This window comes from Cheilinus undulatus, linkage group 11, assembly GCF_018320785.1.
Source record: "Cheilinus undulatus linkage group 11, ASM1832078v1, whole genome shotgun sequence".
Lineage (NCBI taxonomy): Eukaryota > Metazoa > Chordata > Actinopteri > Labriformes > Labridae > Cheilinus > Cheilinus undulatus.
In genome coordinates, this window is record NC_054875.1 from 4268349 (window position 1) to 4289440 (window position 21092).

General features: G+C 39.6%; 1 protein-coding gene across 1 annotated transcript in view; it reads left to right on the top strand.

Moving 5' to 3' along the window:
* Positions 1 to 17574, top strand: part of mfn2 (mitofusin 2) — a 29923-nt gene extending 12349 nt beyond the window's left edge. Inside the window, exons 9-18 of the mRNA XM_041799028.1 lie at positions 848 to 915; positions 1529 to 1650; positions 1737 to 1863; positions 2004 to 2108; positions 9783 to 9885; positions 11611 to 11831; positions 12911 to 13066; positions 13683 to 13879; positions 14048 to 14182; positions 15205 to 17574. Coding sequence (XP_041654962.1) covers positions 848 to 915; positions 1529 to 1650; positions 1737 to 1863; positions 2004 to 2108; positions 9783 to 9885; positions 11611 to 11831; positions 12911 to 13066; positions 13683 to 13879; positions 14048 to 14182; positions 15205 to 15274 — 1304 coding nt within the window. The 3' untranslated portion in view covers positions 15275 to 17574. The remainder of the gene's footprint in view (positions 1 to 847; positions 916 to 1528; positions 1651 to 1736; positions 1864 to 2003; positions 2109 to 9782; positions 9886 to 11610; positions 11832 to 12910; positions 13067 to 13682; positions 13880 to 14047; positions 14183 to 15204) is intronic.
* Positions 17575 to 21092: the final 3518 nt, after the last annotated feature.

Consider the following 21092-nt stretch of genomic DNA (forward strand, 5'->3'; position numbering starts at 1 on the left):
TGGGGTACACCCTGGACTGTATCGCAGGTTTAACATATAGAGACAGACAACCAGACATGCTCACACCTAAGGCCAATTTAGAGTCTGCTGTCCTCTGTACCAGTGGTACCCACTGGGGGGGGGGGTTGCAAATATTAAGTAAAATCATGATTAAGCCCTTAAACAGTTTAGGCTCCAAGGAAAAATGGTTGGCAACCACTGCTCTGTAGCATTCCTAACATAGTCTTCAAATAACTCTGTGTGCTTAATATTCCTTTTGCCTTTTCATGGAAATATAACCAAGAAAACATGAAACTAATGTAAAGGAATCCTGTCTCAGCATTAGCAGCAGCAGAGTGGCTCCTCCTCTGCTGTTGCTGTTGACAAAGCTGGTGTTATTTTCAAGCTCCTTCTTGATTTTTATTGGTCGGTGAGGGAGAACTGAGCTGTTTTCACCTGAGAGAGCTGTGACAGAAACAGCTGTTGCTGGGTATTTTTCAGCACAGAATACCCCTCACTGAAGATGCTGAACTACATTGGCTTTGTATTGAAAATGAGCACTGCAGTCACACACAAAAAAACCCCATCTGTGAACACAAGCCATAAAGAAGCCCTTGAACCATAATTGTGGCTATAATCAAGTCACACCTGAGCTGCACCATTATCTGTATTACACCTTTGTTTATTTACTCATAAGAGGTTAAAATTTGGCATCTTAAAGAAAAATATGTTTTGAAGAAGCATGTTTATGCATCTTTCTAAAACTGTCTTTTCAGTATCAGTAACATAATCTGCTGGTATCCCATCAGGTTGGATGACTCACACAGAGAACAGGTTTTAACAGTCTAACTTTGTTGTTCTGTTCTAGGTGGAGCTCTTGCAGAGGGTTTCCAAGCTAGAATGTTTGAGTTCCAAAACTTTGAGAGGAGATTTGAGGTAAGATCTACATACATGCCACAACAAGTGACGAGGTTTCAGTGGGTTGCATGTTTAAATAGGGTGATAAAATTGATATGTGAGGACATAACTTTCCTGGTTTTGTTTTGTTTGGACTTATAACCTCAGAATCAAGGACAGGAAACAAACATGTTTTGTCAAATGTTATTTTTGATTTAAGATTTGCTTTACATATGTGATGGACGTTTGATGGCAGTTTTACAACAGAGAAGTCACCAAGACTAAAACAGAAGTTACAGAAAAGAATAAATTAGCAGCCTTGAGCAGTAAAACATGCATATACACTGGCCAAATTGAGTAAAGTAACTAAAAAACGTCCTGATATTTCTTAGATATGCACAGATAGTGACAGTTAGGGCAAACTGCGTTACTTCTTTTGTTGTAACTATCCCACTATGCCAACATTTTCTTCTGTGTTTGACCATGAAAGGAGATTAAGAGTTTGTCCACCAAGTTAGGATATTAGCTGATACTGAAGTTAAAGTGATGCACTGGGAACATTCCTACTGTGTACGATCAGTGCCAGTTGTATTCTGCATTGCAAGCTATCCCATGATGCCTGCTTGTCTGATCTTTGTGCTGCTGTTTGTAGGAGTGTATCTCACAGTCGGCCGTGAAGACCAAGTTTGAGCAGCACACAGTGAGGGCCAAACAGATCTCTGAAGCTCTGCGGCGCATCATGGATTCGGTACACATTGCTGCACAGGAGCAGAGGTGAATCTGGTGTTCAGAGGAGGAATGTGGAGGTGGGAAGAAGGAGAACATAGTAAGTAATGCTTCTGTGTGTTTGTGATGTGTAGGGTCTACTGCCTTGAGACCAAAGAAGACCGCCAGGACAGACTGGAGTTCATAGACAAGCAGTTAGACCTGCTGACCATGGACTGTAAGGCCAAGATTAAAAAGATTACTGAGGAGGTGGAGAGACAGGTGAGGCCCACGCCACATCAAAACATACATGTCTGAAAAACTGCTGTGATGGAGCAGTGTAAATCCTTAATATCTGCAATATTTGCACATTGACAAGTGTGATTGATTTGCATCTCTACCACTGTTTTGCTTTTGTGCAGGTGTCTAATGCCATGGCAGAGGAGATCAGGAAGCTCCATGTGCTGGTGGATGACTTCCACATGGACTTCCACCCATCACCAGTGGTGCTCAAAGTCTACAAGAATGTGAGTACTGGGTGGAGGCTCAGCCTCCTGTCTGTTCATACATGTTTTGTTTTCTTAGGTGTGTCCACAGCCTCCATCACTGCATGTACTCTTCTTTTTATTCCAGCTTAAACCATTTAGCACCTTTCAGCAGATGTTGCATGTCATTGGTCCATCTTGTTAAAGTGTTATTGTGCAGTCTGTTTGAAAAAAAATGTTGAGACTTATGTGAAGCAACCTGTTAACGGTAAGATTGTCCAACTTTATAATACCTCAGTACCATGCGTTATAAAATGATGCAACCTGTTATTCAGTTAATTAGCAGATTTTCAGAAGCTTAATCTGTTTCATAAGACAGGTGTGCATGAATCCATCAAAGACTTTCAACAAAACCTGGACAAAATCATTTTAGACATTTTGGTAGTGTAACGTTGCCATTGTTGGTGCTATTTAGACAGTTTGAAGGGGTTTGCTGGCTCCTTTTTATTCATTTATTAAACATAAAACATTGACATGGACACACAGCAACACTGATCCAGTGACAGCAACCGTGCACAGGTCCCAGATGCACTGCGGTAAGTGTTTGATATTTGGAAACTTTACCCAGTATTGGTTGCACAGGACCTTTACGTTGCAGTGGTGTTTAAACTGGTTTTGATATCATTTGATATTTACTAGTATCTTATCCAAGATTTATTTTTCTTCTTTAGATCTATTTTTGGGCCTTTTTTATTGCTTTGATTCGAGGGGCAGGATGGGGGGAATAGAGTCAGAAAATCTGGAATAGAAAAAGTGGGGAATGACGTAAAGGAAAGGAGCCACAGGTTAGATTTTAATCCTCATGGCGTGGTTAGAAGACTACAACCAAATTGCATGGGAAGAAGGGTGACCAGTGATCCCATGCATTTGTAAGATCAATGCTCTTGTATTGCGACATCCCTAATCTGCACAAAAACTTCCTGGAAGAAATTTTTGATAAAAATAATGCTGAGAAACTCAACAGTGCCCTTTATATAGAAATTGATTTCAACTGGAAATTTGCAATCCATTTAAAAGACACTGAATGAACATAGTACAGTGATGATCATCTGGCGGCCAGGGGGCCAAATCAGGCCCTCCAAAGCTCCCAATCTGGTCCCCAAAAGAGGACTAAATTCAGAAAATGTGAAGATGTTTTTGAATTTTAGCGGTTTTTCGTTAAATTAACCCCAAAATTATCATCATTGCCATGGTTTTATCAGGAATGACTTAATACTTGAACCATTGTTTTTGTCTTTTAATACATTTTAAATTTTAGTTTATTTACTTTTTAAATTGAACTCTACCTGTTAACCATTATTAGTAAATATGATGCATGATAAATAAATACTTATCAGTCCAGGCTCTGGGGGAGTGCAGTTTTCCTGCCTGAGAATCAAAATATCATACCTGTTTCCTGCATGTTTCTCACCTATCAGGAAGCGGCATATTAATGTCAGCATGGCAGCCTCAGAAATATGGTGTTAAAATATGTCTAACGTCCCCCTATAGCTGGCTGCAGTCTAGTCAGTATGGACTGAAGTCATTGCTAATGAGATCTGCCTAAAAATAACTTTTCAATGTTTATTTGAAAGTCTGGCCACCAAATGGTCTGCTTAGTTAAAAATCTGGTTGTTGTACAAATGTAGTCGATAATCCCCCGAAGTAGTATATCAGTGACAGGCTTCATCAGACAGTGGGTGGTTTTGTGAGAAGTCTTTTACTATTTACAGCAGAAAGTATAATCCTTAAATGCATCATAAGCCAGCTAAAGCTCCTTCAAGCTGGGGACTCTTTCTTGGCCCTTGCATGATTGGAAGAGATAGGCTTCAGCATGCACAAACATGGGTGTGTAACATCAGTGTGACATAATAATACATGACTGTTCCTCTTCGCGATCGTTTTACATGATGGCAGAGAGTCAGAGGGCCACGTCGGACCAAAACAGCTCAAAGCAAGCCATAAAGTCAGTATAGTTACATCATGTTGATGTTCCCAGGTCTGGTTAGGCCTACAGGCCAGCTGGGAACTAAGGAGAGGGGAGCTGAGGGCTTTAGAGGAGGGGAAATCGTGCTTCAATATCAGGATTGGAAAAAGTACACACCTACGATTCTCAAGTAAAAGCCCAGTTACTCTGGTCACTGAGTGAGTAGTTTCAGAGGAGCTGTACAGTAAAATCTGATCTTTCTTTATTGGCCTGAATGACAAGAGAATAGATCCCCAACCAGGTTTTTCAGGTAATGTCACACATCTGTAATAAAACTAAATAACAGCAAAACTGACAGTGTTAATTTAACTCTTACAGAGTTCCATTAAACACTTTAAAAAAGCCTGCGTTGACCCAAGTACTTCAAATTAAACTACACTTCTGAAGCTGCAGTAACTTTGAAATCTGCTCCAAGATGGGTCTCCTCTGACAAGTACAAAGCAGAAATTCAGTGCTAACTCTAACTCAGTTGACCTTGCTCAGAGGTTTTAGTAAATGTAATTAGTTACTTTCTACCCCTGTTCAATATGGCATGGGGCAACTGGGCCTAGGGTTACTGTGCCCAGCCTTCATGAAGAGCTATAACTATTGAAATCTTTCTGTTTTGGAGGGATGGTTTACACCAGTAAAGCTTACAATCTGCTGGTTTACAAAAGATTAAAATCACTGATATGTTTAGGCGTCAGTTTGACCAATGTTAAGCAGGGTCATCCTGCCCTTTGAATGCTGTAATTTAGGTAAATTTAGATCAGCAGAAGTCGCGTCAGCAGACGTGCTTTCATGGATTACATGCTCTGCGTTTGTATCAGAAGTAGATGATGTAGGGTATGCATGAAATATACAGAGCTGTGAAGTTTTCCCTGTTTTCACCATTAAACATACAACCAGTTTGTCGCTTGTTAATTTGATAGCAAGGTCAACATGAAAAAGGTCCAACAGTTTCTAGCTGAAAGGTAACACATCCCCACCTAGGTGGACGTGTCTCTGTGAATAATTATTTTTTTGCCGATGCTTGTAAACAGGGACATGGACAGTAGTTCAGATAAACTGCCTAACATAGCCATAACTGCGGCTCAAGTCAAAAGTGCATGTGAGTGTTTCTGTGAGGTTGCTCATTTGTTAGAGGAGAGGGTCATACTGCATGACACAGGGTCTCTGTTCCACTAAAAACTCTCCTCTCATACATGTGCAGAATGTTTCTGCATGTCAGCAGTTAGCTGTTGGTCAAACTGTTGTGTTTGTGCGATCAGCTGGTCTTGGTCAGCACCAGTGGTGGGCCTTTGGAGAAGCAAATGCTTTAACACTGTCTAATTTCTCTGCTCTATTTTAAATTTCCATACTGATACATGTGGAGATCTGACACTACATTTTGAAGACGGCCTTTTATAAAGTAGCTCCATGTAGCTGATGAGTGAGATTGCCCCAGGAGTGACTTTTTGTCTTGTGATTGCATCCTGCATTGGTCTGGATTTATATCAGGGCATTTTATGGCTATATCTGAGATAAAGCAGGACTTAATTTAATCCTAAACATGACTGTGTGAAGCTGTGTTTGCATCCTGAAATATTCCTGCTCCCAACAGAAGCATTTTTCAGCCTCCTACATCTCATGCAGTCAGTTTTTACATACAGCACATTCTAGAGCTCATCCTCGGCCTCCTGCTGCCTCACTGAACCTGCATAAAGCCTCCTTAATCTGTGTTATGTAAGAGCACTCCAGTCTGAGTAATGGTGTACTCATTCAGCCTCAACCTCATTGGACGGGTGCAGAGGCCAAAAATGCTACTTCCCTTAATCCTTTCTATTCACATCTGTCACGAGTCTAAGTACAGGCCAGGACACATTTCTCCTCTCACTTTCCTAAAGCCCAAAGTCCAAAAGCTGTTACCTCAGAGCACCACATCGGCATGGCTGCATGCCGAGTGGTTAAGATGGACTAATGCTCGGGTCAGATGGAAGCGTGAGCGCTACGATGTGTCAATCCCTGGATTGCGGTAGCCACGCTTCACAAACATGTTTCCTCAGATCAGACAGCACGCTTCTTTCTTCTCGTCTACTATTTTACTATCATGTCAAGTTGATTTTATCATCGTCTATGTCTCTGATTGGCTACCTGTTTGGAAGATTGTGCTTGTGCTCATTTATCCTTCTTTTTAAATGAGTAAAGCTTGTACAAGGTGAGCTGTAAGACTTGAAAGGCACAATCACAAACAGAAAAAATATATGTACCTAAATTTAACGTATAGAGCTTGAGATTTTGTCATAGGAAGGGAGAAATCAGGAGAATTGAAACTTAAGTGAAAAAAAAAAACAAAGTTAAATTTTCCTATCAGCATTTTTTTTGTCAGTATAAACAGCCAAGATATTGGCCATTTGTATTGGCAGTATAACCTTTTAATATTGGCAAAATATGCAGCTGTACCCATGTTTTAATAGAGCCCCATATGTAAAACAACTACCAGACTGTTTACTTCCCTTGACTTAGCCTCTCTTTGCACCAGTGTTAATTTAGTTGTCTGAAAATGTGATTTTACTTTTATTCCCATGAGAAAAACTAGGCCAAGCCTAGCTAATGATCTATCTTTAATTCCAAAAACTCAGACACATTTAAGTTTGGTTTTTGTCAAGAAGACAAAATGAGACTAAAATGCAATTTAGATTTTGTTTCTCATTTAAAAACCATGATACAAGAGAGCACGAGCTGTTAGGCAGCATCAATCTGTAGCTCTTGTGCTTTTCAGCTGTAGAACGCAGGGATCCAGGGTGCATGGAACTCACAAGATTTGCACCAGATTAAGGCAAAGAAAATAAATGTTTTGACTGAAAATTTAAGGACTTTTTTATGGACTAAAACTAGGGATTAGTACGAAATCTAGTACCAACATGGTACCGATACCAACACATCTGATACCTACCGGACTGAATTACAACACAGATATTGTTACTTTATTTCAATACCCCATCACCCAGTGAAAAGCAAAGAAACCGTTACGGACTTTGTGTGATTTATGTGTTATGTTACACCAGTTTTTTTGTTATCCCATGTTCAGCCGGCATCTTATAAAGAGATTTCTGTTAATCATTTTCAATACCCAGACAGCTTTGACTCTCCTGCGGTCTTTCTCCGCTGTTTTTCTCTTCTCAAAAGTGTCGATGTAGCACCAGCACCCAGAAAAACCAAAACGATACTCATCGCTAACTAAAACTGGACTTTTTAAAGTTTTTGTTGATCAAAACTAGAATAAAACTATAAAAATGTGACTAAAACTTGCAAGCATTTCAATCTTAAGACTAAGACTAAATTTAAATTACTGCAAAAATTAACTAGCTCAAGGGACACTTGGTGTTTTTTTACAATAAAAAATTTGTTCATATATTGTATCAGAATCAGGCAAAATGAGTTGTGAAATATCTGCATATTGTATGTCTGCAAAAGTCCAATAAAGGACATCCCTAACAAGGAGAAGTATGCAGTATTGGCCTTTTTTTCTCCCATGCTTTTACCTCTTTTCTTAAAGGGGACATGTTATGCAAAAATCACCTTTTCAGGCTTTTCTAACAAAAAATATGTGTCCTTGGCCTGTCCACAATCCCCTCAAATACCAGAAAAATCCATTCCCTTCCACCCTCTCTTTCTCCACCTTTCAGAAAATGTGTGCTGAAACAAGCCGTTCTCAGATTTTTCCCCTCGTGATCTCATGTGGGGACTTAGCACCACCCCCAGGTTTGGTTGGCCCTCCCATCCTGGAGGAAAGTTCCGCCCTCCTCTCCCGATCTTTCTCTCAGCTGCCAGCTGAGATGCTGGATAGCTCAGTGGGTTACCTTGCTGACTTTGGTCTTGGAGATGGATGGTTCCAGGGGGGTTTTAGACATGCAAAATCCACTACTGGAGTGTTTTTTCAGCAACAGACTTCACAGGCATGTTTTGGGGACCTCTGAGACCGATATAAACCTGTCTTAAAAGGGCCAATATGTCCCCTTTGAACCAGAGTGGAAAACATTGGAAAAGATGCCAGACACTGTTCAATCATTAAAATCTGGCTAACCTTCAAGATTACTACAAAATTCAGCATATAAAACACAATAATGTAACTATTTTTCATTTAAAAATTCTAAATTGTTAGTGACAAATAAAAGTATAGGATGCAAGATATTAGATTTTTGCACGTCCACTATATAGATATTAACATTTTCATTCTAGCTGTTACCATCATTGATACTGATAAAAGACACTTCGAAGTTTAAAAAAAGAAGAAGACTTCACTGACGAGGGTCTGTTGATTCTGCCTAAAACAATGCAACCTTATTTGTACATTCAGCTGTTATTTTCAGTCATTTTTGGCTGGTATCAGATGATTTATACCGTCAAAATAATCCTTTCTGCAGACACTGATATCATGGCAATAACATGGTGCACCCCTAGCCAGTATACTTGGATAAATTGCTGAGACACGCTGTCATGACTGCAGCTGCCACCATCACACACTCCACACTGGGTCACGGTGTGCTGGGATTCATGGGGGTGCTGACCAAGCTGGCGGGGCTTTTACCACCTTTTAAACTCTTTTCATCCTCATTTGGCCATAATCCTGCATTTAGAGAAAGCAGTAGTGTGTGCTGGATTAAAAAACTCCTATTAGATACAAAAATGAGGCAGGCATTGTGACTGTCATTGCAGGCTGAGAGCTTAACTACAGTGTTATAGTTAGCAGAAGTCCACATGGTGAAAACAGATGGTACTTAAAGAGTGACACAGCTGCACAGAAGCTGAAAACAGACTGAGTCTTTTATGTTGGCGTCCCTTATTTTCTGGTACTTATTTCTATATTGCATAGTTATGTAGCAAATGGCTGGGGGTAGAAAAGGCAGAATGAAAAGTCACAGTGATCTAGATTAAAAAGGACATCATGAAAACAGCAACAGGTCTATCAGTATTATTTAAACAAATCCCAAGCTGCAACACTGCCTCTATTTCTCTGTTAAATGATTACATTAAAAACTAAACCACAGCCAGACTCTTTATTTAACATTTATACTATACTTATAATCCTGTATGGTGACACTTTCTTTTCACAGACCTTAAACTCTTGGCTCTCAACCTTTTCATGAACGCCGACCTCAGTTGACAGCCCCTGAGGAAAACTATGGTAGAGTTCAGCTGCACATGAAATATGGGCACAAAACTAAATTCAAGTCACAGCAACTGTTAGAAACATCTAGCTGTTTGGAAAAAATCCTTAATATAATCTACAGAGTCATTTACTGAGTGGACAAACCTGGAGTGAAAACCCTGGTGATGTTGTGTGGAAGATTATGTAACTGATCAGTAGCTCACAGAGGAATAGTTGAGATTAAGGGTCTCTTCACTCGGGGCTTATCCTTTCACTAAGGCACAAGTATCTTATGTTGTTTTTATTAATTAAAAAGGCAAGTACATAATGTCAGACTAGCAATGTCAACTGAGTGACCATGCATTGTTAGCGCACCATATTCTCCTCATGGATTCTCCTTGACCCCCACAATAATGGCTGTAGCTTCATAAATGTATGTTTACATGATGGTAGAAGTCTGTGAAACTAAAATGCAGATTTATCTGATCTTTGATGGCCATCTTCTATGAGTTTTAGCCCTTCTTTCTGTGTTCATTTCAGTTGTTTTTTTGACTGTTTCTCTGCTGTGTTTTTGTTCTAGGAGCTCCATCGACACATAGAGGACGGCCTGGGCAAGAACATGTCCGAGAGGTGCTCCACCTCCATCACAAGTGCTCTGCAGGGAACACAGACCGACATGATAGGTAACCTCAGAGTTTACGCTTGACTTTGATTTTTTAATGGCCAGTTTGGCTGGTGACACTCCAGAACTCTAGCCATAAAAACATATATTTTGGATGGCTAATACCCTGCATTTAAGAGCAATGAAAAGAAACACGAACTTTTACAACTTACAGACTTTACAAACTGGGCATGTGCACTGCAACAAGAACTAAACAGCTTTGCACCTTGCATTAGTTAAGAGATTAATTCAACATGTTTTAGATCTATACAAACCATCCTAATACGGGGTTCTGCATTATTTAAGAGTAAATAAAGCAACTTTAAAATTAGGCACACCAGCGAGCCAACATAGGTCCACAAACATAGAAAAGTAGGCAAGTCTGTACGGGACAGAGGAAGCTAATGGTGCTGCAGCACCCCTCAAAATCAGGCACTATTTGAAGATATTTTTTTGGGGCATTTTGCCTTTTTTTTTTTTTTTTAAAATTTAACCTTTATTTAACCAGGTTAGTCCCATTGAGATCAAAGATCTCTTTTTCAAGGAGATCTGGCCAAGAATGGCAGCAATACAGTTTCAAAATTAAACACACTCAAACTCACACAGTTCATAATAAACAACAGGTTCAGTAATAATTAAACATCCGCTAAAACAGGGGTATACAGACAGATTGATTCCAAGAGTTTTCACTGAAGATTAAAAACATTCAGAGACGGGAGGTTCTGCAGTTTAAATTCAGTCTGCAGATTGTTCCACGCAAAAGGAGCCTTCTTTCCTGGCTGAGTTCGGACTTTGGGAACAAACAACTGCACAAAGTCAAACAAACTTTAAAAAAAAAACCATCTGATCATAAAACAGCTAGGGTAGGTGTAATACATAACTTTATATAATTACATTTACTTTATTTATAAAAGCATGTAACTTTTTCTATGACATCCTGCAAACTTTAGCTCATGGCAGGTTTGAGCTTTTCTATCATTGTGCGCATATTGAGGTGTTTGGGAGATGATTTTATTGTCAACAAAGAAATTAAACACGTTTGATTGTCCTATTAAACATAGCAAGTAATAAATGTTACCCTAGATTTTGGAGTCGTAATTGACTATTCTATTAATAATTTTAGGCCTATTGATGCTGAGGACCTGCAGCTCAAACCCAGCTTGCTTAGTGATGCACCACCCAACTTCATTTGTTGTCTTTATTTGAGGATTTTTTAAACTAAAACTCTACTTTTAAAAGTCTGTCTGTCAAACAGTATACAGCTGTTTGCACGCAGTGTGGATCAGGCTGGCGGCTGCACTCTTTAACAGCTTTTGTAATTTTTTTAACAATAGAGGCTTAACCCAGCCGTTGTGTGAGTTTATATAAAGCTGTCTTGTCAATGCAACTTTTAGGTAACACAATATGTAGTTATAACATTTATTTATTTGGCATTTGGCGTGTTTTCCCATCAGACATCTGTGAGATGTCTACTCGTGATGGTGACCAAAAGCTGGCTCACATAAACCCTGGGAAGCACTCCTTCTTTTAACACCCATCTAATGTAATCACTGCACAAACTGCTACTTAATGAGCTTAGATGAACAAACATAACACCACCACTGCTAAAGCACTGTTAAACTGTTTACTATGACCCTGGTATCCTTGGTAAAAAGTAAACAGACTTTACTTTACCACACTAACAAACAAAGACCTAATATGCATGTTGTCTTGATCCAAACAACCTGGTTTCTCTGTGTTTGATCAGAGGGTCTGAAGCCGCTGCTGCCCAGCCCGGTCAGAGAGCAGGTGGACAAACTGGTCCCTCGCCAGTGCTTCAGTCTCAGTTATGACCTGGCCTGTGACAAACTCTGCATGGATTTCCAGGAGGATATCAGCTTCCACTTCTCTCTGGGCTGGACCATGCTGGTCAACCGCTTCCTGGGGCCAAAGAGCAGCCGGCGGGCCCTCATGGGCTACAACGATCAGGTACCACCATGAGAACATAATTACCCCTCCTTACAGAGTTGTTGAGCAGAGTTGGGATGTCCTGTAAGGGTTACTGTTTTTACCCCTTTGGAGCATATTTAGCAGATGATAACCTTTTAAAGATTAGAAATACAATGGACTTTTTGCAAGAACTCTTTCCAAACTTGCCTCTTTCCCTTTACTTTGTAGGCAGGTCCCATTATTTAAGAAATGCACTCAAATATCATGTTAGTTTTAGAAACTGGCAGGCAAAACAGCACAACAGCATTGTCTGTAGACCAGAAAAGCCTATAGACTAAATATTTTACACTTTCCTCAGTAGATTACATTGCATTAAAAAAACAGTCTCTTTGAGGACCAATAGGTAAGACAAGCCTTTTCTTTTCTACCTTTTCTTGCACATTACTGCCACCTGTAGGTCACAAACAAGCACAGCAGAGTATGCATAAAGCAGTACTAGAGGTTATAAACAATAATAAAGTAAAAGGGAAAGCAAAGTAAAGCAGCACTTTCCTACTGTGACAAAAAGATAGAAGACGAGTTCTACTTCTTAACTTTGTTGAGTTTTACAGGATAAAGTTTTACAACTCTGGTAAATGAGATCTCCATCAATTAGTAGCCAATATGGCTGACATGTAACGTTCTTAATGCTTAAACATTTGTGTGTCTATCTTTGTTCTTTTAACTCCAGTGGTGCTTTAATTTGACTCACACAACACTCCTGAAAAGTTCCTGAAATTTTCCACTCTGTACTACATGTGTGAATATAATCTGCAAGATTTTTACTCTTGCTTCACTTAGGGTTTCCTTACTAGCTCAGAGTAAATTTACCAGGTTAGCTGATAAGAGAATGCAGCAGGAAATACTCAGCAAAATTCATAATTGATGACGATTTTATCCTGCAACTAGCATACGACCACAGAGGATGCCATGTCTATGCTTGTAAGGAAATTCATCAGACAACTTCTTTTCTGTCATAGCGTTTCAGTTTTGAACCTCTTGGACTTTCTATCAGCATCATCACGTCTGTTAGCGGTCCTCCACGCCGGTCTCTGTAATCATCTTTGTTCTCCCTGCAGGTTCCTCGGCCCATGGCTCTGACTCCGGTCAGCACCAGCATGCCTCCTTTTCCACAGAGCTCCATGACCCAGGAGGAGCTGATGGTCTCCATGGTGACTGGACTAGCCTCTCTCACCTCGCGTACCTCCATGGGCGTCCTCGTCGTTGGTGGCGTGGTAAGGTCACAAACACTTAAAACAACACTAATGAATAAGTGTTAGAAATATAAACAAAAATGACTGCAAACATTTTGATAATTCATTGATTGTTTGTGATATTTTTTAAGGGAGAGTCATCACATTTAATGGTCCCCCCCCCGATATACAATAACTAGCTCTTTAATTTCTTAGAATTTAAAAGTGAACATCTACAAAAGTTCTCTCTATTTTATGCATTTGAGAGTTAAAGAATTAATTGGTAAATTTAAAAATAACACTGCAAATTTATCAATAAAAATAATCAAAGTAGTTGTTAGTAACCGCCCTCATTGAAATTTTTCACTCAAGCTATTAGGGGAATGAAAAGTAAAGCCTTTTTTGCATTTATTTGTATATCTTATGTCTTGATGATCACAAAATTTAGCAAAAAAACACCCTGTATAAATAAGATTTGAAGGACTCCTGATTTTAAAACGTCTACTGTTTTCATGCTTGTTTTTTATGGTTTATTATCATCTTCACCCTCTTGTAATCTTTTAAAAGCTGCATCCTTTTTACTACAGCTCATATCCATGCATTAAATACAGATTCTGAGTGTGGTCGAGAGAGTTAAACTTGATCAATGTTTGAGCAGATCTGGAAGGCGGTGGGCTGGCGTCTGATCGCCCTCTCCGTGGGTCTGTACGGGCTCCTCTACATCTACGAGAGGCTCACCTGGACCACCAAGGCCAAAGAGAGAGCCTTCAAGAGGCAGTTTGTGGACTACGCCAGCGAAAAGCTGCAGCTCATCGTCAGCTACACCGGCTCCAACTGCAGCCACCAAGTCCAGCAGTGAGCATAACAACTACAGTTACACAGTAGCTACTCTTAACCTCAGAGCAGTTCTGATGACGCACGCAGCCTGAGTTTGTGTCTAAACATTAAAGCTGCTCATAGGAGTGTGGTTGTTATTGCACTGTGTCCTAACCCGGCATGTGTCCTGCTGTCTGTGTTTATCAGGGAGTTGGCCGGTGTGTTTGCTCAGCTCTGTCAGCAGGTAGACGTCACCCGCCAGAACCTGGAGGATGAGATCACTGACATGAACAGCAAGATTGAACTGCTGGACAGCCTGCAGAGCAAAGCTAAGCTGCTGCGGTAAGAGCCTCACATCACTCACAGATCTCTGCAAGTTATAGATCCCTCAGAACAGCAGTTATAAAACTTCAGGCAGTGCTGGAATGACGGAGAAGGACGGGGTAACCTGAACATGAGGTTCCTGAACAAGGACAACTCTGTTGCCTGCATGTCTAACCTATTAACTCACATAGCAAATATAGAGGAGCTCCACTGGTGTAAATAACAATCTTGAGTACAAACAATAACAAAGATGTTCAGAACACTGACCAGACTTTGAGTAAAAATTACCAGAGAAAACTGCAGATCTGAAGGCTTTTATTCAAAGATTAAAGCTCAAACATCAGAGAGTTAAGTAGGGCTGGGAAATTAGATTCAATCACAATATGGCCTGCTGCAATTTACAAAACATAAAAGTTGCAACATTTCTTTAAATGTGTCATAATACGGCCTTAATACTTCTTTGCAGCAACGGTTTTATGCACATTCTGCAAAAATTCATTCATTCATTTTTTTCGGAGTAAAAATTCCTGCTTTGATAATGTAAATGTTTTTCTTCTTTTAACCCTTAAAGCCTGTTAACTCAGATAATAGCCGGAAAATTCTCATTTTTTGTTCATATGAAATTCATGTCTCCCTAGACAGTGAATAGTTGACGATCACACGAGTCATTAGCTGCATCCCTACTTCTCATCTGAGCACCAAAGTTTCATTTCCAAAACTCTCTTGTGTTTTTCTAATGTTTTTTTCTTGCAGCCTTCTCTCAAACAAAGCTTGTCTTCTTGTGATTAACAGCCACATCCTAAGAGGGGAAAAAAAAACCCTCAAAATGCCGGATCTCCCCCATTGTCAGCCTTTGTTTACTGTGTCAGGCTCTTCATTATTGTTTTTATTGACAAGCTGCACTGCGTAGAGTATAGAGCAACTTAAACCCCCTTCCACCAAGTAGAGTTACAGGAGTCAGAGCTTTAGATATCACTCAGTCATGTTTGTTGTAAAATAAAGGGGCTTCATTCTAATCAGTGTTTATGTTTGTGGTTTAGGAACAAGGCAGGCTGGCTGGACAGCGAGCTGAACATGTTCACTCAGCAGTATCTCCACCACAGCAAGTAAGCCTGGCAGAGAACATCCGCCTGAAAGACCGAAACCTCCAGAGGAACATGTGGTACTCAATACTGTCAGCAGACGAGGGGTAATAGGATTAGTTAGGATATTTAATTGACTAGTTGGTTTTGATTTGACTTAATGGACACGAGTCAGGAACAGAGTCCTGGTATCAGCTCACGACTTGCCACTCATAAAGAAACCTTAAAAACAATCAGCTGGTAAATAGAAGCCAAATTGAGACAAAGAGAAACCTTAAAGCTGTTGTCCTGATAATTATTTCTCTATTTAGCACTTCTATGTTCAGTTTTGACGAAACAAAGTGAAGATGAACGTGAGATCTCACTCTAACCCGAACAGTCGGAACTCTCCTTGAATCCTTAAAAACCCTGAGTGGCTTCTTTAAATTAGATCGAGTCCACTCTGCCTCTGTAGATTAGATTTTGTACATACACTTTGAACACTGGACACGTGCCATGCTTTAGGAAAAGGCAGTCCACAGGAGGGAACTGAAGAAAGTGACTTATTATAAAGTGGGATTATATAGAAGCTAATTTATTCTTGATGGTGCAGAATATTTGAAAGATGAAGCGTGTTGTCTGAGAAGGAAGCTGAGATAAAAAGGACGCTGATGAGACTTCACATAGTGATGTGCTGTTTTCTAACAGTCCAGTCTGAAGCATCTAAACTGAATATTATCTGTTCACCTACATGTACATAAGCCTGGTGTCTTAACACCTACTGAGTGATTTTCCTTTGTACTTCTGAGAGTAAACATGCAGCTTTGTTTTCTAAGGAGAGACTGTGCAGCAGTGAAGTAACCGAATCGATTAATGCACTAAATGTTACTAAAGATGATTTAATCCCAGTTAATCCATGTGAGGAGTAAGGCTTGTGTTATTCCACATTCTTGTTGTTGAACAAAGTCCATGCAGCAAAACCAAACCAATAATGTGTCAGTGCATCTTAAACTGCTGCAGACTTCACGTCTGCAGCTCTGGAACAAATCAAACAAACGTACAAATATTTTCTTTGTTCTTTAAAACGTTTATTATATTTTTAAAGAACTAAACCTTTGTGGTTTACATTGGGGGATATTTGTGGAAAACACTTTAACCTTTTAAAGTGGTTTAAAAACTCTCTCCAGTCATAGTTTTCAGTCATGTGACCAGCCTGGAGGGCCATCAAAGCTTAGGATAGTAGCAGCTTCCACTGACTCATGCACTGTTAGTTTGGATCTGCACATGAGATTCGTTGATAAGGACAATGACATGGAATATCACAAGGGTGACTTTAACTTCTCATAAATAATGATAAAAATTTACAACAGAAAATTAGGACTGTATACATTTGGTTAAAAGATTAATTGCAGAATAGATGCTGTAATTAGGACATTATCAAGATTAATAAATACTTGAAAACGTCTCTGAAGTCCGGCTCAGACTACACGGCCAGATCAGCCAGATTTTGGCCTTACTGGACCGTCGCAGCTCATTGTCAAAACTGAGAGGGACCTGGATGCAGACAAAGACCTCCACTTCATACCGGAAGTCGGATGAGCACGGCCATATCTCGTCTTCTAATACCGGAAGTCACTTGAACTGAACGTCTTCTTTGTTGCAGCAGTTATATAACATTAATTTTAATGAATTGATTTATGATCGAAATTCACGTATCACTGAGCACAGACATAATGTGTGACGGGAGATTGGCTGGCTGGTCAGACGCCGATGTCGCTGCCAAGTTGCCTGAGGCAAGTCAGCTACATCCTCAATACAGTCGACAAGGATTGTGCAAGTTTCCTGAATTCTCTCTCCTGTCTACTAACATGTACATTTTATTTTATTTCAGTTATCACATGCATACTTTAAGTTCTATCTGAAGGACAGCCGGTCGATATTATCCTCCTCTTCCCCGGTGACCTATGAACTCTCAAACATTCGAGGAGACAGTCAGCATATGATGAGCAGTCGGGATCACTCTTGTAGTTTGGCCAGTCTTTCGGGACGGGACCAGATTCTTGTTGCATTGTCTGACATGGTGCAGCCATGAATGACAAAAATACACGTGTAGTCTGAGCCGGCCTTCAATCTCCTAAGCCTTCAAATCAGCCCCTGGTCTCTGACCCTCAGTGTAACAGCAAAACTGTCTGCTGTTACATAAAAAAGTGAGTCAAATGCCAAAGAGATGTTTTTTGATCAGTTGTCACTGCAGAGTTTGTCCACTAGAGGGCACTGAAGTTTATGTTTACACTGTTATATTTTCTATTTATTTACCTGGGCACTACTCCTTGTACTAAAAATGATAAATAAGAAGAGATGAGGGATTTTATTCACTGTTCTTAATGTTCTGTATTTATGTTGCACATAAAGTGACTCAGCTGACTTTTTTAACTCTTCTGTTGAACTCAGCACCTAAAGACATTCAGGCTGTATGACTTTGCTTCATTTCTTAAATTCAGCTCAGAATTTTCTCACTGTTTTCACATTCTCAGAGCTTCTTTCAGCTTCTTTCAGCTCTCTTCTAAACATATCTAACAATCCCAGATTTTAGAGGACAATGTTTTTAATATGAGACATCAGCGCTGCTGATGGCGACCACAGTCAGTACGTTTACATGCAGTTAGAAAGAGCTGATTATGATGTTAGTCCGAAATCAGCTGGACCTTTGAAATACATGTGAAGATGTTAGGCTAAAAGGATACTAAATTTAGTTTGTCTAAGTTTGACAACACCTAGATAAAAGCACCTCTGTCGGACCCAAACTGGTCTAGCTGTTCTGAGCATGCTCCTGCAGGCTGAACAGAATAAATACGAAGCATAGCAGAGGTCATGTTGCCGTCTGCCTTTGAATGTCAACAAAGGCGAGAGGCAAAGCGTGCATCCTATTTGTACTAAAAGTAAAAAATGTACAGGCCTGGGAAGTTTGCGTGTTTTTTGACATAATTGGTTAGCTGCTTGCTCACATGTTTGCAAGATTAATCAGTCCTCGGTCAAGTAGTAAGATGCTGAAAGGGAGCATGCTGCCATCTAGGTTAGCAGATTCAAACCCTCGAATGTCCCAGTGCTTGTATTCTTGTAGGCAAGTGTAGAAGTGGAGATAAATAAGCCTGTCAAGCTTTAACCATAGATCCACTGCACCGTGCATGTAAACGTACTGACTTTCCTGTGTATCTTTCTCATTTTCACACTATTGTCTTGCACTGAAAGCGTATGGTAAATAGGCCGACTGTGTTACTGCAGAGCTGTGTTTCTGCTCTCTCAAACTCTGATTTCAAAGTAGGATCCTGGACTAAATTCAGTATAAAGGGCCAAACAAGGGAGGCGGAATGCTAAAACAGGCCCCCCATCATTGACACAAAATTGTGCTGTTTGTTTAAAATGTGTGAATAATGTGTCTGAATAATTTGCCTTTAAATTTGAAACTGTGGGGAAAAAGCCCAAAGAGAGAAACGAGACCCGAGCGGACGTGCCTGGATGAAAACGCCATGGTCGATTTGGGCCGTGTTGTAAAAAAGAGCCACACACTGAGTGATGCCAAGTGAGCGGGACGGCTGCCGTATTACTCTTCCTTCAGAGTGAAGACTTGCACTTTATCAATTTGCTGCTTTATTTTGATTATCGTTATTTTTTCTTGATTAAGGGTGTTTCTTTTCTTCCTTCCAACACGTGTAAACCACAGAGTAGCTGTGTTTGGCTTCAGGAAGGTGAAAGTACCTGCATGCAGTGGCTGTTGTAGTTTATTGTCCTGTTGAAATGTTCAAACATGTATGTATGTAAAAATATAAAATAAAGGTGACACAATGAAAGAAAAAGCTGACCTAATCTTGTTTTTTCCTTTAGATCAGAGGCCTGCAACATGAAGAGAGTGCAGCACATCCAGGTTGTCTTCTGTTGCTTTGCTAACACAGAAAAAGAGATCACACTCAGCTGTCACATAACGTCAGTTATCATCTTCTCTAGTAAACCCAGAGTTTCAGTGAACATGATCACGTTTTAGGGGTGGTGTTGGCACTTTGGCTGAACAATGAATAGAAGATTTATCTGAATTGCAGCATGGCCTTCTGCAGTTTTCAAATCGCAGGAGTTGCAATGTCTCCTTATGGCGACATGTGCCAAAAATCCATTTCAAATACCATTTTAATTTGACATGTCTTGCTGCAGAAATGTTCTGGTGAACATTTCATGCACAGATGTAAGAATAGATTAAATTTTTTGTGCAGAAATTGCAAAAAAAAATTCATACACATTAATTGTGTTTATATGCTTTCAATGAACATTTTAAAGGAGGGCAATAGTGCAAATTTTATCATTCTTTGACACAACAAATCATGTCAAAATTGCAGCTTAAGTCAAAATAATCACATATATATATATATTTAATAGCATAAACTAAGGTTTTAGTCACTTAATTATCCTTACTGTTAATTGATATTAAAAACCCCTCTTTATCTATTACTGTAATGAATAACAAGCGCCTTATACAATCATTTATGATGCTTTTGACAGTTTTAGGTAAATTATTTCAGCTGCTCACAGTGGTTTATAAAAATATGCAATCAGCTGATTTTAGCACACTTAGGTATGGCAATTTAAAAACCAGACTAATACTGTAATTAAGGATGCGCGACTTTATTGCCCTGGTATCGGGTGGAAACGTCAGGAAGTATCGAAATTTCTGCTGTTATTCCCATCCCATATCAGCATCAACTGCAAATTTTGGCCATATATACTAACAAATCAGAGTTTTAGGCTGGACCAACAGACCTGTGTCAGTTCAGGTCTTTTTCTTTATCTAATTTATCTATACCAGTGAACTATTTTAGTTTAAAAAGCAAAAACAGAGTGCACTGACTTTGAAGTACCCCTGACTGATTTGAGTTTCTGAGAAAAACCAAACCAGTGAACAGGACGTCTTTCTCCAGAGCTGTGTGTTCTTAGAATAATGGATTCTGAGTGAATGTGTGAAAAAGCTGTTAACAGGCAGACTAAGGCTCCTACTTTCTCAGAGTGATCGGAAGCTTCATTAAGAACAGCACCGTTCCATCATTAGCCTGCTTTAGTCCTTGCTAGTTTTAGACAAAAGACACAGAACTCTTCTATGACTCTTTCATTTTAGAATAACACAACATGCCTTAAACTGTGACTTTTTAATTGTTTAGGGCAAAAAAACACAACTAAATGGCTTTTAATCCCATTCTTATCGCTGTTTTCTAACCCATTGCCATTCAATCCAGGGGCTTGTTTTCCTTTATTCCTTTATTCATCCTGATTCTTTAAACTTTAATGTACTAAATTCTGTTTCTCTGTTCATCCTCGAGCCTTACTGGTGTTCAAAGGACTACATTTTAGGTCTGAAAACATATTTAAACATCATTATCGGCTAAAAGGAATCTGTAAATTTCACCTTATTGGATATCAGCAAAAATCCAGGATTGTGCATTCCTAGCTGTAATACATTTTGTTCAACATAAACCTTGTTCCGTGTCTTTCTCCTTCAGTCTCCTTTCTTCTGCGTTCAGGTCTTCCACTGATCCCAGCAGTGAAGTAGTTCTGTAGGTTTGCTCTTGTAAGATATGATAAAGTGCTGTTGAGTATTTATATTCAACATCTGGGTTTGTCCTTTAGTTCTTTGGCTTTTTACCTGAAAAGAGATGCTTGTAAATATTTTATTTACTTGCAATAACTGACTTAAATTAACTCTGGGAGGGCCTCATATTGGTCTTTACATAGGGCCCCTAAATTTCTAAAACCGGCCCTGGTTTCACTTCCTCTGCCATTTCTGCTTCTTCCTTTAGAAAGGAGAGTCAGGGAATTTTTATGGGAGT